General features: G+C 53.7%; 1 protein-coding gene across 12 annotated transcripts in view; it reads left to right on the top strand.

Annotated features, from left to right (window-relative positions):
• ABCA7 (ATP binding cassette subfamily A member 7) overlaps positions 1 to 13,239 on the top strand; it is a 54,544-nt gene that overhangs the window by 3,444 nt on the left and 37,861 nt on the right. For 8 of the 12 annotated variants that reach the window (XR_007353967.2, XM_048831296.2, XM_048831295.2 and 5 more), the window contains exons 2-3: positions 12,199 to 12,324; positions 13,146 to 13,239. Coding sequence is in view for 11 of the 12 variants with exons in the window: in XM_048831296.2 (XP_048687253.2) it covers positions 12,259 to 12,324; positions 13,146 to 13,239 (160 nt within the window). In the remaining variant the exon portion in view is untranslated. Of the gene's footprint in view, positions 1 to 8,264; positions 8,284 to 9,073; positions 9,482 to 9,543; positions 9,565 to 12,198; positions 12,325 to 13,145 lie in introns of those variants that run through there. The other 4 variants (XM_075123251.1, XM_048831289.2, XM_048831287.2 and 1 more) reach the window with 4 other exon arrangements.

Genomic DNA, 13,239 nt, shown 5'->3' with positions numbered 1-13,239 from the left:
TCCCGACAGCCAGGAACTGTTTCTCACCCTAGACCTGGAGCCAGTACCCCCCGAACCCACCCAAGGCTGCCTCCTGGACCCAGCAGGCGGAGAAGGGACCTCTGGTGAGTGTACCTTTTAAAATACTATACATGGTTTAAAAGCAAGCATGTGAAAGGATTACTTTGCCCTGGCATTTGCGGTTCTCCTAGATGTAGTCCTAAAGCCTTTGCAAAAGGTTTCTGGGGAGGGCAGCCTTATTGCGTCCTTCATGGTAGGACACTTTACCACTCCAGGCCAGTAACACGTACTCGGGAATCATTGTAGAACAAAGCATTGCAGTGTATGTTTGCTGGCATTCAAACAACATCCGTTCTTTATCTCTCTGTGTTATCCTCAGGAGAGTGAGATATAATTCATGGTCACCTGGTTGAAATAGAGTGCTTTTCTTAGGGAACACTCAGAGGAGCCCATTCCTGCTGGGCGTTTGCCTGTGGCTAAACAGAAATGTTCCCCGCTGTTAGCCACAGGGAGGGGGGAAGGTTGAGGGGGTAGTCACGCGGTGGGAGGAGGCAAAATGCGACCTTGTAACGAAAGCACATGTGCTATGTATGTAATGTTAACAGCAAGGTTTACCCTGAAAGAGTGTAGCCACTGTTTTATAAAATGTGTCTTTTTAAATACCGCTGTCCCTTTTTTTTTTCTCCACCAGCTGCATGTGTTTCAATGATCACAGGATCTTCTCCTTCCCAGAAGCTAGTGAAGCTTAGAAAGAAAAAAAAAACGCACTCGCGATGAAATGTTCTCCGAGCTCATGCTGTCCTCCCACACTGACAGAGCACAGACGAATGCGTGGAGGCAAATAATGTCAGAGTGCAGGAAAGCACAAAATGACCGGGAGGAGAGGTGGCGGGCTGAAGAGAGTAAGTGGCGGGCTGAAGAGAGTAAGTGGCGGGCTGAAGACAGGGCTGAAGCTCAAATGTGGCGGCAGCGTGATGAGAGGAGGCAGGATTCAATGCTGAGGCTGCTGCAGGACCAAACCAGTATGCTCCAGTGTATGGTTGAGCTGCAGCAAAGGCAGCTGGAGCACAGACTGCCACTGCAGCCCCTCTGTAACCAACCGCCCTCCTCCCCAAGTTCCATAGCCTCCACACCCAGACACCCAAGAACGCGGTGTGGGGGCCTCCGGCCAACCAGCCACTCCACCACAGAGGATTGCCCAAAAAAAAGAAGGCTGTCATTCAATAAATTTTAAAGTTGTAAACTTTTAAAGTGCTGTGCTTAAAGTGCTGTGTGGCATTTTCCTTCCCTCCTCCACCACCCTCCTGGGCTACCTTGGTAGTCATCCCCCTATTTGTGTGATGAATGAATAAAGAATGCATGAATGTGAAGCAACAATGACTTTATTGCCTCTGCAAGCGGTGATTGAAGGGAGGAGGGGCGGGTGGTTAGCTTACAGGGAAGTAGAGTGAACCAAGGGGCGGGGGGTTTCATCAAGGAGAAACAAACAGAACTTTCACACCGTAGCCTGGCCAGTCATGAAACTGGTTTTCAAAGCTTCTCTGATGCGTACCGCGCCCTCCTGTGCTCTTCTAACCGCCCTGGTGTCTGGCTGCGCGTAACCAGCAGCCAGGCGATTTGCCTCAACCTCCCACCCCGCCATAAACGTCTCCCCCTTACTCTCACAGATATTGTGGAGCACACAGCAAGCAGTAATAACAGTGGGAATATTGGTTTCGCTGAGGTCTAAGCGAGTCAGTAAACTGCGCCAGCGCGCCTTTAAACGTCCAAATGCACATTCTACCAGCATTCTGCACTTGCTCAGCCTGTAGTTGAACAGCTCCTGACTACTGTCCAGGCTGCCTGTGTACGGCTTCATGAGCCATGGCATTAAGGGGTAGGCTGGGTCCCCAAGGATATATATAGGCATTTCAACATTCCCAACAGTTATTTTCTGGTCTGGGAATAAAGTCCCTTCCTGCAGCTTTTGAAACAGACCAGAGTTCCTGAAGATGCGAGCATCATGCACCTTTCCCGGCCATCCCACGTTGATGTTGGTGAAACGTCCCTTGTGATCCACCAGAGCTTGCAGCACTATCAAAAAGTACCCCTTGCGGTTTATGTACTCGGCAGCTTGGTGCTCCGTTGCCAAGATAGGGATATGGGTTCCGTCTATAGCCCCACCACAGTTAGGGAATCCCATTGCAGCAAAGCCATCCACTATGACCTGCACATTTCCCAGGGTCACTACCCTTGATATCAGCAGATCTTTGATTGCGTGGGCTACTTGTATCACAGCAGCCCCCACAGTAGATTTGCCCACTCCAAATTGATTCCCGACTGACCGGTAGCTGTCTGGCGTTGCAAGCTTCCACAGGGCTATCGCCACTCGCTTCTCAACTGTGAGGGCTGCTCTCATCTTGGTATTCATGCGCCTCAGGGCAGGGGAAAGCAAGTCACAAAGTTCCATGAAAGTGCCCTTACGCATGCGAAAGTTTCGCAGCCACTGGGAATTGTCCCAGACCTGTAACACTATGCGGTCCCACCAGTCTGTGCTTGTTTCCCGAGCCCAGAATCGGCGTTCCACAGCATGAACCTGCCCCATTAGCACCATGATGCATGCATTGGCAGGGCCCATGCTTTCAGAGAAATCTGTGTCCATGTCCTGATCACTCACGTGACCGCGCTGACGTCGCCTCCTCGCCCGGTATCGCTTTGCCAGGTTCTGGTGCTGCATATACTGCTGGATAATGCGTGTGGTGTTTAATGTGCTCCTAATTGCCAAAGTGAGCTGAGCGGCCTCCATGCTTGCCTTGGTATGGCGTCCGCACAGAAAAAAGGCGCGGAACGATTGTCTGCCGTTGCTCTGACGGAGGGAGGGGCGACTGACGACACGGCTTACAGGGTTGGCTTCAGGGAGCTAAAATCAACAAAGGGGGTGGCTGTACATCAAGGAGTATTTCAGGCAGGACTTCACGGAGGGTTCCAATAAGAAATGGTGCACCTAAGTTATCGTTCTTATTGGAACAAGGAGGTTAGCCTGGCCTCTGATTGATACATGGCTAGATTTACCTCGCTGCACCTTCTCTGTGAGTGACTGCAGTGTGACCTAGAGGAATGAGTCCCCTAGACAGGGGAGGAGGCAAATGAGTACAAAACAAATCTGGTCTATTTCTTGTTTTGACCCACTCCATCTATCTTTTACATCTTTGGCTGGCAGCAGACGGTGCAGAAGGACTGCATGCCATCCACATCTCATGGCTGCTCGGCAGAAGATGGTACAGTACGACTGCTAGCCATCCTCATCTCTTGCCTGCCTGGCAGAAGATGGTACAATACGACTACTAGCAATCCTCATCTCTTGCCTGCCTGGCAGAAGATGGTACAGTACGACTGCTAGCAGTCCGTATCGCCTGCCCGCTCACCATAAGACGGTTCAATAGGACTGACTGCAGGACTAAAGAGAATGACCTGGTCAAGTCACTCCAAATTTAGTCCCTGCGCCCATGTCTGCCCAGGCGCTCCCAGCCGACGTGGCCAGGAGCACCTCGGACATGACGATGACGGCTACCAGTCGTACTGTACCGTCTGCTGCCACAAGGCAATGGATTGCTGCTTCTGTGTAGCAATGCCGTACTGCGTCTGCCAGCACCCAGGAGACATAGGGTGACGGTTACCTGAGCGGGCTCCATGCTTGCCGTGGTATGGCGTCTGCACAGGTAACTCAGGAAAAAAGGCGCGAAACGATTGTCTGCCCTTGCTTTCACGGAGGGAGGGAGGGAATGGGGGCCTGATGATATGTACCCAGAACCACCCGCGACAATGTTTTAGCCCCATCAGGCATTGGGATCTCAACCCAGAATTCCAATGGGCAGCGGAGACTGCGGGAACTGTGGGATAGCTACCCACAGTGCAAAGCTCCGGAAGTCGACTCTAGCCTCGGTACTGTGGAAGCGCTCCGCCGAGTTAATGCACTTAATGCACTTAGAGCATTTTCTGTGGGGACACACACACTCGAATATATAAAACCGATTTCTAAAAAAACGACTTCTATAAATTCGACCTTATTCCGTAGTGTAGACATACCCTAAGGAAGGAGATTCCACCACCTCCCTAGGCAACGCATTCCAGTGTTTCACCACCCTCCTAGTGAAAAAGTTTTTCCTAATATCCAACCTGAACCTCCCCCACTGCAACTTGAGACCATTACTCCTTGTCCTGTCCTCTTCCACCACTGAGAATAGTCTAGAACCATCCTCTCTGGAACTACCTCTCAGGTAGTTGAAAGCAGCTATCAAATCTCCCCTCATTCTTCTCTTCTGCAGACTAAACATCCCCAGTTCCCTCAGCCTCTCCTCATAAGTCATGTGTTCCAGACCCCTAATCATTTTTGTTGCCCTTCGCTGGACTCTCTCCAATTTATCCACATCCTTCTTGTAGTGTGGGGCCCAAAACTGGACACAGTACTCCAGATGAGGCCTCACCAATGTCGAATAGAGGGGGACGATCACGTCCCTCGATCTGCTCGCTATGCCCCTACTTGTACATCCCAAAATGTCATTGGCCTTTTTGGCAACAAGGGCACACTGCTGACTCATATCCAGCTTCTCGTCCACTGTCACCCCTAGGTCCTTTTCCGCAGAACTGCTGCCTAGCCATTCGGTCCCTAGTCTGTAGCTGTGCATTGGGTTCTTCCATCCTAAGTGCAGGACCCTGCACTTATCCTTATTGAACCTCATCAGATTTCTTTTGGCCCAATCCTCCAATTTGTCTAGGTCCCTCTGTATCCTATCCCTGCCCTCCAGTGTATCTACCACTCCTCCCAGTTTAGTATCATCTGCAAATTTGCTGAGAGTCCAATCCACACCATCCTTCAGATCATTTATGAAGATATTGAACAAAACCGGCCCCAGGACCGACCCCTGGGGCACTCCACTTGACACCGGCTGCCAACTAGACATGGAGCCATTGATCACTACCCGTTGAGCCCGACAATCTAGCCAACTTTCTACCCACCTTATGGTGCATTCATCCAGCCCATACTTCCTTAACTTGCTGAGAAGAATACTGTGGGAGACCGTGTCAAAAGCTTTGCTAAAGTCAAGATACAATACATCCACTGCTTTCCCTTCATCCACAGAACCAGTAATCTCATCATAGAAGGCGATTAGATTAGTCAGGCATGACCTTCCCTTGGTGAATCCATGCTGACTGTTCCTGATCACTTTCTTCTCATGTAAGTGCTTCAGGATTGATTCCTTGAGGACCTGCTCCATGATTTTTCCGGGGACTGAAGTGACTGTAGTTCCCAGGATCCTCCTTCTTCCCTTTTTTAAAGATTGGCACTACATTAGCCTTTTTCCAGTCATCCGGGACTTCCCCCGTTCGCCACGAGTTTTCAAAGATAATGGCCAATGGCTCTGCAATCACAGCCGCCAGTTCCTTTAGCACTCTCGGATGCAACTCATCTGGCCCCATGGACTTGTGCACGTCCAGTTTTTCTAAATAGTCCCTAACCACCTCTTTCTCCACAGAGGGCTGGCCATCTATTCCCCATGTTGTGATGCCCAGCACAGCAGTCTGGGAGCTGACCTTGTTCGTGAAGACAGAGGCAAAAAAATCATTGAGTACATTAGCTTTTTCCACATCCTCCGTCACTAGGTTGCCTCCCTCATTCAGTAAGGGGCCCACACTTTCCTTGGCTTTCTTCTTGTTGCTAACATACCTGAAGAAACCCTTCTTGTTACTCTTAACATCTCTCGCTAGCTGCAGCTCCAGGTGTGATTTGGCCCTCCTGATTTCATTCCTACATGCCCGAGCAATATTTTTATACTCTTCCCTGGTCATATGTCCAACCTTCCACTTCTTGTAAGCTTCTTTTTTATGCTTAAGATCCGCTAGGATTTCACCGTTAAGCCAAGCTGGTCGCCTGCCATATTTACTATTCTTTCGACACATCGGGATGGTTTGTCCCTGTAACCTCAACAGGGATTCCTTGAAATACAGCCAGCTCTCCTGGACTCCTTTCCCCTTCATGTTAGTCCCCCAGGGGATCCTACCCATCCGTTCCCTGAGGGAGTCGAAGTCTGCTTTCCTGAAGTCCAGGGTCCGTATCCTGCTGCTTACCTTTCTTCCCTGTCTCAGGATCCTGAACTCAACCAACTCATGGTCACTGCCTCCCAGATTCCCATCCACTTTTGCTTCCCCCACTAATTCTTCCCAGTTTGTGAGCAGCAGGTCAAGAAAAACTCCCCCCTAGTTGGCTCCTCTAGCACTTGCACCAGGAAATTGTCCCCTACGCTTTCCAAAAACTTCCTGGATTGTCTATGCACCGCTGTATTGTTCTCCCAGCAGATATCAGGAAAATTAAAGTCACCCATTAGAACCAGGGCATGCGATCTAGTAGCTTCTGCGAGCTGCCGGAAGAAAGCCTCATCCACCTCATCCCCCTGGTCCAGTGGTCTATAGCAGACTCCCACCACTACATCACTCCTGTTGCTCACACTTCTAAACTTAATCCAGAGACACTCAGGTTTTTCTGAAGTTTCGTACCGGAGCTCTGAGCAGTCATACTGCTCCCTTGCATACAGTGCAACTCCCCCACCTTTTCTGCCCTGCCTGTCCTTCCTGAACAGTTTATATCCATCCATGACAGTATTCCAGTCATGTGAGTTATCCCACCAAGTCTCTGTTATTCCAATTACGTCATAATTCCTTGACATCACCAGGACCTCCAGTTCTCCCTGCTTGTTTCCAAGGCTTTGTGCATTCGTATATAAGCACTTGAGATAATCTGCTGATCGCCCCTCATTCTCAGTATGAGGCAGGAGCCCTCCCCTCACAGACATTCCTGCCTGTGCTTCCTCCCGATATCCCGCTTTCCCACTTACCTCAGGGCTTTGGTCTCCTTCCCCCGGTGAACCTAGTTTAAAGCCCTCCTCACTAGGTTAGCTAGCCTGCTTGCAAAGATGCTCTTCCCTCTCTTCATAAGGTGGAGCCCGTCTCTGCCCAGCACTCCTCCTTCATGGAACACCATCCCATGGTCAAAGAATCCAAAGCCTTCTCTCCGACACCACCTGCGTAGCCATTCATTGACTTCCACTATTCAGCGGTCCCTACCCAGGCCTTTTCCTTCCACGGGGAGGATGGACGAGAACACCGCCTGCGCCTCAAACTCCTTTATCCTTCTTCCCAGAGCCACGTAGTCTGCAGTGATCCGCTCAAGGTCATTCTTGGCAGTATCATTGGTGCCCACGTGGAGAAGCAGGAAGGGGTAGCGATCAGAGGGCTTGATGAGTCTCGGCAGTCTCTCCGTCACATCGCGAATCTTAGCCCCCGGCAAGCAGCAGACTTCTCGGTTTTCCCGGTCAGGGCGGCAGATAGATGACTCAGTCCCCCGGAGGAGAGAGTCCCCGACCACCATCACCCGCCTTGCTACAGCATGAGTGGTGTAGAACTGGCCTGCACGGGCTCAGGAGATCAGTACGGGTCACTCAGAGCAGCTGTATTTGCTGGGCTTTCAGCACTGAATGACACTGCGTATTGGTCTGACCATTGTGTTTCACAAGGGCCCTAAGTAACGTCAAGGCCCTGGTGGATGGATCAGCCTGATTCCTAGTGGGGGTGGCCATGGATGTGTGTATGTCAGAGAATTCTTTCCCTCCAAGCCCCATCGCCTGAGGGCTCACCTGTGTGCTGCATGATGCATGGCATCCTGGTGGACAGGGCATTGGAATGGGAGTCCAGTCTCCTGGCCTCCATTGTCTGCTCTGCTGTTGCCTCATTGTGCTCCTTGGCCAAATCAGTTCCCCTCTCGGCCTCAGTTTCCCCATCTGTAAAATGAGGGGATGGGGAAGGTGGGAGTGCAAAGCCCGATTGGAGCACCCTGGACAGGGAAATCCTTCAGCCTGGCCCCTGCCTTAGTGCCGCTGATGTCAGGCTCTGCAATGTGCTTAAGATTTCCTGGCAACATCATAATCCTGCCTTGCTGTGGGACCTGCTTATCCCTGTGGGCAAGGGGGAGCAGCAGACTAAGCCCCAGCAGCAGGGCACTACGGGTTGCATGCCCTGTTGCTCAGCATGGGGAGCACTGGCTGAGTGCCAAACTGACCCCATCCCTGAAGCGAATTCTGACCCCATCCCTGAAGCTAGCAATGGGGAGCTGCTCGGAACCGAGAGGTGGGGGGAAAAAACTTGACTGTGAAGCCAGCCGTCACTTGGACACTGACCAGGCTCCGGCTTTGCCCATGTAGCGATTCGAGTTGGATGGACGTGTTGACATTTTTCTGGTGGGGGAGGAGAGAGGTGAGTTTGCAGCTGCTTTGGTTACAAAACCCTTGTGGTGTTGAAACTGACTGGCCCTGGTGTGAAATGAACCAGATCCAATCACAGGGACCGCAAGGGTCATCTCGTCTAACCCCTGTTCCCTTGCTTTAACCTGGAGATGGGAATCCTTCAAATATTCAGAAAGAAGTTGGTTTTCTTTTATGGCTCTGTGTAGATGACTGTGTGTTCTGGTCAAAGTCAGCTACAAATTCTGCCTGTCCCCTGGCCCTCTAAGAAATCCCTCTTACAGTTTTAATGTAATGCTGCACTTGACTTCCTGATCTTAACTGTTGTTGAGATGTGCTGACTTCCACCCCAGAAGTGACTACGTTTTAATGGTGGATGAAATTATCACTCTGCACAAAATGCCTTAGTTTACTTTGCAAGGCGCTTGGAGATAGCATTACAGAGCATAGTCTGAGAGAGATCTTTAGGGATGCAAGATGCTATAGATAATGTAGGGCAGGGGCTGTGTTTTTGTTCTGTTTGTTGTACAGTGCCTATCACAAGGGGCTCCCGGTCCAGGTACTACAATAATATAAATAATAATCATGAAAATATTATGAAGGGCTTGTTCCTGACGCCATTGACTTCAATGGGCATCTTTTAATTGATTTCAGTGTGAAATTAAATGTCCAATAGTTGGGGTTTTTAATACACTCCTGTGGAATTTCATTGGTTCATTTTATTCCCCCCAAAGCGCAGGGGGCAGGGTGAGTTGCGAACAGAATAAACTTTTCTGCTGGCTCAGCTGGAATAATCTCCGGGAAAATCAGCTCAGCGGACTAAGTCTGTCTGCACCGACTGGGAGCTTTGTGCGTCTGAGAGGTGTTACGGGCTGGCGCATCCGCAGTTGTTTCTCGTTGGGCCAGTTTTGAAAGAGCTCACCTTGCTGGGTGTTCAGGAGAGACAGAACAGCCCAAGGAGCTTGAACGTCCCTCTTAGCCACTAGCTCTCGTTCCTCCGGGTCAGGGTTGAGATGAGGGGGCTGCATGTGTGGGGGCAGGATTTGGAAGCTGGTTTGTGCCTACGCAGAGTCTCCTCTGTCTAACCTCTCGGAAATGAAGCTGAGCAGCATCAGACGTGAGAGCAGCATCAGCAGAGATGAAACCAGCCTGGGTTTGTGCCGATGATTTGCCTTCACTAGCCCTTGGACTTCCAGCTACATGCTGTCAGGGTAGGTCTATCCCTGTGATATAACGCCACGGCCTGGCTAGGCCCACACGAAGCATGGTCCCTGGACAGTTGCTTCAGGACTGGGTATGTTCAGCTGGTTTAGCAGAGGCATGATCCCGTTTTAAGGCTTCCCAGCTGAGATCGGCTCTGCAGCGAGGATCCTTGGGCTGTGGGACGGGATTTGCCGCTGTTCTGGGGGGAGGACTAGCTCTGTCTGTTCTCTCTGGCTTCCTATCGCAGTTACTGTGTTGCCTTTGAAAGTTGCAGGGCTGTTGTCAGCTGGGGTGTGGGGGAGGGTGCCTGGGAAATGCTCTGACCGCTCATCCTTGTTGCTGAGACCAGCGCAGGTTCTAGAGCCCTGTCCAGGGCACCCAGCTCTGTGACCCTTGGCCTGGTGCAGTGCACTTGGCCTGGTTGGCACAACCCAGCTATGATCTTTGCTCGCTTAGTGTTGGGGCGTCCATTCCTGGCTGGCCGCCGTTTGTCCCTGTGTCAGCCTGGGCCAGTCTGAAGATCATGCAGTAGCTTGCGAGGGTCCAGGCACCGAACCATCTTGCCTGTGGACGGTGGCGTTTGCAGATTCAAAACTCTCTCTTCAAGAAGCCCTGCCTTCACTAGCTGCGTCAGCCCTGCAGGGGATGGAGACCTGCTGAGCCCACTGCTTATTGTGTAAAACCTTGCTGGGCTCCCGGTTATCTTCCCTCCCCTGTCCTGTTGGTCTGCTTCAGCGCCTGGGGCATCTCGTCACAACCCTGGACAGCGAGCTCTCTGAGGCAGGGCCTGTCTCTGGAGTCCTGTCTGTGCAGCGCCTAGCGCAGAGCGGCTTGATCAGGGCTGCGGGCCATACTGTGAAACGGACACTAATGTAACCCTGATAGAGGAGCAGATCAGCTGGGTCCATTTCCTCCCATCTCTTTTCAGCTTAGAGCCCTGCTCCAGTCCAGCCGGGGCCAAGCTGCAAATCCCCAGGCTGCCAGGGCCAGCCAGGTGCATATGGAGCGTGGGAGGCTTGACCCCTGCAGAGCCTTGTGATTGGCTGCAGAGATGCCTCAGCTTTGGGCTCCCTGCGGAGATAGATCCTCCCTATGTTACAATTCCTGCCCTGTGGCGGGTGGTGGGGGCCGTGTCACTGGGCGCCTGATAGCCCCGAAACCTTGCCCCCCCCCAGCCCCGTCTTGCTGCTGAGCTGATGCTTTGTTTGCTTTAAAGTCATTCTTTTAAAACCGGCTGGTTCTTTTCTCCCTTGGCTGGGCGTGCGGTCTCCCAGCTGCCCACGTCCCCAGGTGTCGGGGAATGGGGGGATCAGGTCTGGTGGCCAGCCGGGGGCCCCCGCCCTGGGCACCTCCTGGAAGGCCCCGGAGGAGTTGCAGGAGAGTGGAGCTGGCGCTGTCTGTTCTGCTGGGCTGCGAACAGAGTCACTCCGGGGAGGGTGGGAGCCTGGCGTGCCAGGGCCCGTGGGCAGGGTTCCCACGCCAGAGGGTCACGTTACCAATTAGCTTCCAGGCCCCTTTGTTACTTAATGGTGACTTGGCGTCTCTGAGCCGTTGCCCCGGCAACCTCCTCCCCTCTGTAAAAGATGCAGCCTTTGTTCTCCAAAGTTCCCATACAAGTCGGAGGTGCCCTGGGGGCCGGGGTGGGAGAGCGGGGGCCAGAGATCCGGCTGTGGGTGGGCAGAGCTGGGTCATGGCAGCAGGGGGAGAGCAGGATGATGGAGCTGGCTCAGGCAGGTTAGACCCGGGGTGCCTCTGAGCAATCCCCGCAACCAGGGTTCCTGCTCCAGTCTCTGCAGCGCCCCCTGCTGGGACTGAAACGGGCGCCTGTTCTCCCCAGCGCCCCCTGTTGGTAGAGCTGGGGAGTGGGTTACCCAGGAGCTCCCTCCTCTGCCAGCGCTCCCTGCAGCGCCCCCTGCTGGGAGGGCCTGGGACTGGGTTACCCAGGAGCTCCCTCCTCCGCCAGCGCTCCCGCCCCATGCCCTACAGTGCCCCCTGCTGGTAGAGCTGGGGAGTGGGTTACCCAGGAGCTCCCTCCTCTGCCAGCGCTCCCTGCAGCACCCCCTGCTGGGAGGGCCTGGGACTGGGTTACCCAGGAGCTCCCTCCTCCACCAGCGCTCCCGCCCCATGCCCTACAGCGCCCCCTGCTGGTAGAGCTGGGGAGTGGGTTACCCAGGAGCTCCCTCCTCTGCCAGCGCTCCCTGCAGCGCCCCCTGCTGGGAGGGCCTGGGACTGGGTCCCTGCAGCGCCCCCTGCTGGGAGGGCCTGGGACTGGGTTACCCAGGAGCTCCCTCCTCCGCCAGCGCTCCCGCCCCATGCCCTACAGTGCCCCCTGCTGGTAGAGCTGGGGAGTGGGTTACCCAGGAGCTCCCTCCTCTGCCAGCGCTCCCTGCAGCGCCCCCTGCTGGGAGGGCCTGGGACTGGGTTACCCAGGAGCTCCCTCCTCCACCAGCGCTCCCGCCCCATGCCCTACAGTGCCCCCTGCTGGTAGAGCTGGGGAGTGGGTTACCCAGGAGTTCCCTACACTGACAGCAGTCCTGCCCCATACCCTACAGTGCCCCCTGCTGGGAGAGGCTACCACTATCCAAAGTTTTTACTGTTCCCCATAGTTCCTCCTGCAGGGAGAGGATGGGGCAGGTGTGGCGATAAATGCCTCAGTGACTCTTGTTGGCCCAGAAGCACCTTACTTTGCATTTAAGTCGATTCTCCACTGATTTTCGTTCCCCAGCATTGACAAGAGAGCCGGCAGCGTTAGCATGGTGGGGGCAGCCCTGCCTCCATCTGCACCATGGGGTTTGGGACCCAGCTGGGGCTGCTGCTGTGGAAGAACTTCACCTATCGGCGCAGGCAGAAGGTGAGTCGGCTCAGAAGCAATTTGCAGCCAGGGACCAGAGCCCTAAATCCCACTGGGCACAAGCTGCAGGTTGAAAGGGGGAAGCTCGTCCGCTCAAGAGCAGCCCCAGGTGGAGATTGGTGGGATTGAGCCACTGTTTATGGGGCCCGAGTGAGCTTAGATGGAAAACAGCTGGGTTCCTCCCCTTCATTTCCAAGGGGATCCCTCTTCTCCTCCTGCCATCAGCCTTCCTCCTCTCATTGCCCTTCTATCTGCACACACCCCTCCCCATCACTGTTCCCTCTAAGCTGTGCACGTGTGTGCATGCACACAGATCCTAAACCCCGCGCACACGGCGAAACACCATGCGCACAAAAATTTGCACAGAAGCATAAAAATTTGCACAGAAGAAATTTTTTGTGCACACGGCCTATCAAAAATTAGAGGGAACATTGCTCCCCATCTCCTAAACTTCCCTGGATCCAGAGGAGGGAAGCTGCCTTCTAATATCACAGCAGCTCCTGGACTTACCCATGTGAGCAGGGTGGCCGGGACCCAGGTGCCTGGGTGGGTCTGATGGTGGGAGTGAGATATCGGGGAGCGGGGGGGAAGGGCTCACCACCCATCCTAAAGAGCCGTCCATCCGGGCAAGATCCCTGAGAGGAGAGATGGGAACCCGCCTCCCCTTGTGCTCAGGACGATCCCCAAGTTGTTCACTCCACATCCGTGTGGCTCACTGTGGAGGGGGCTGACCAGGCTGGTCCCCTCTGCTCCCGTTGCTGCCCCTGCGGGTTCCATGTGAATCGTCCGACCGCTCCAGGCCCAGCTCTGTCTTTCTCCAGATCCAACTCACCATTGAGCTTCTGTGGCCCCTCTTCCTCTTCTTCATCTTGATCTCGGTGCGGCAGTCGCACCCGCCTTTCGAGCAGCATCAAT

This window comes from Caretta caretta, chromosome 25, assembly GCF_965140235.1.
Source record: "Caretta caretta isolate rCarCar2 chromosome 25, rCarCar1.hap1, whole genome shotgun sequence".
Lineage (NCBI taxonomy): Eukaryota > Metazoa > Chordata > Testudines > Cheloniidae > Caretta > Caretta caretta.
The sequence above is the reverse complement of the archived record's forward strand: the minus strand, read 5'-3'. Positions and strand labels throughout refer to the sequence as shown.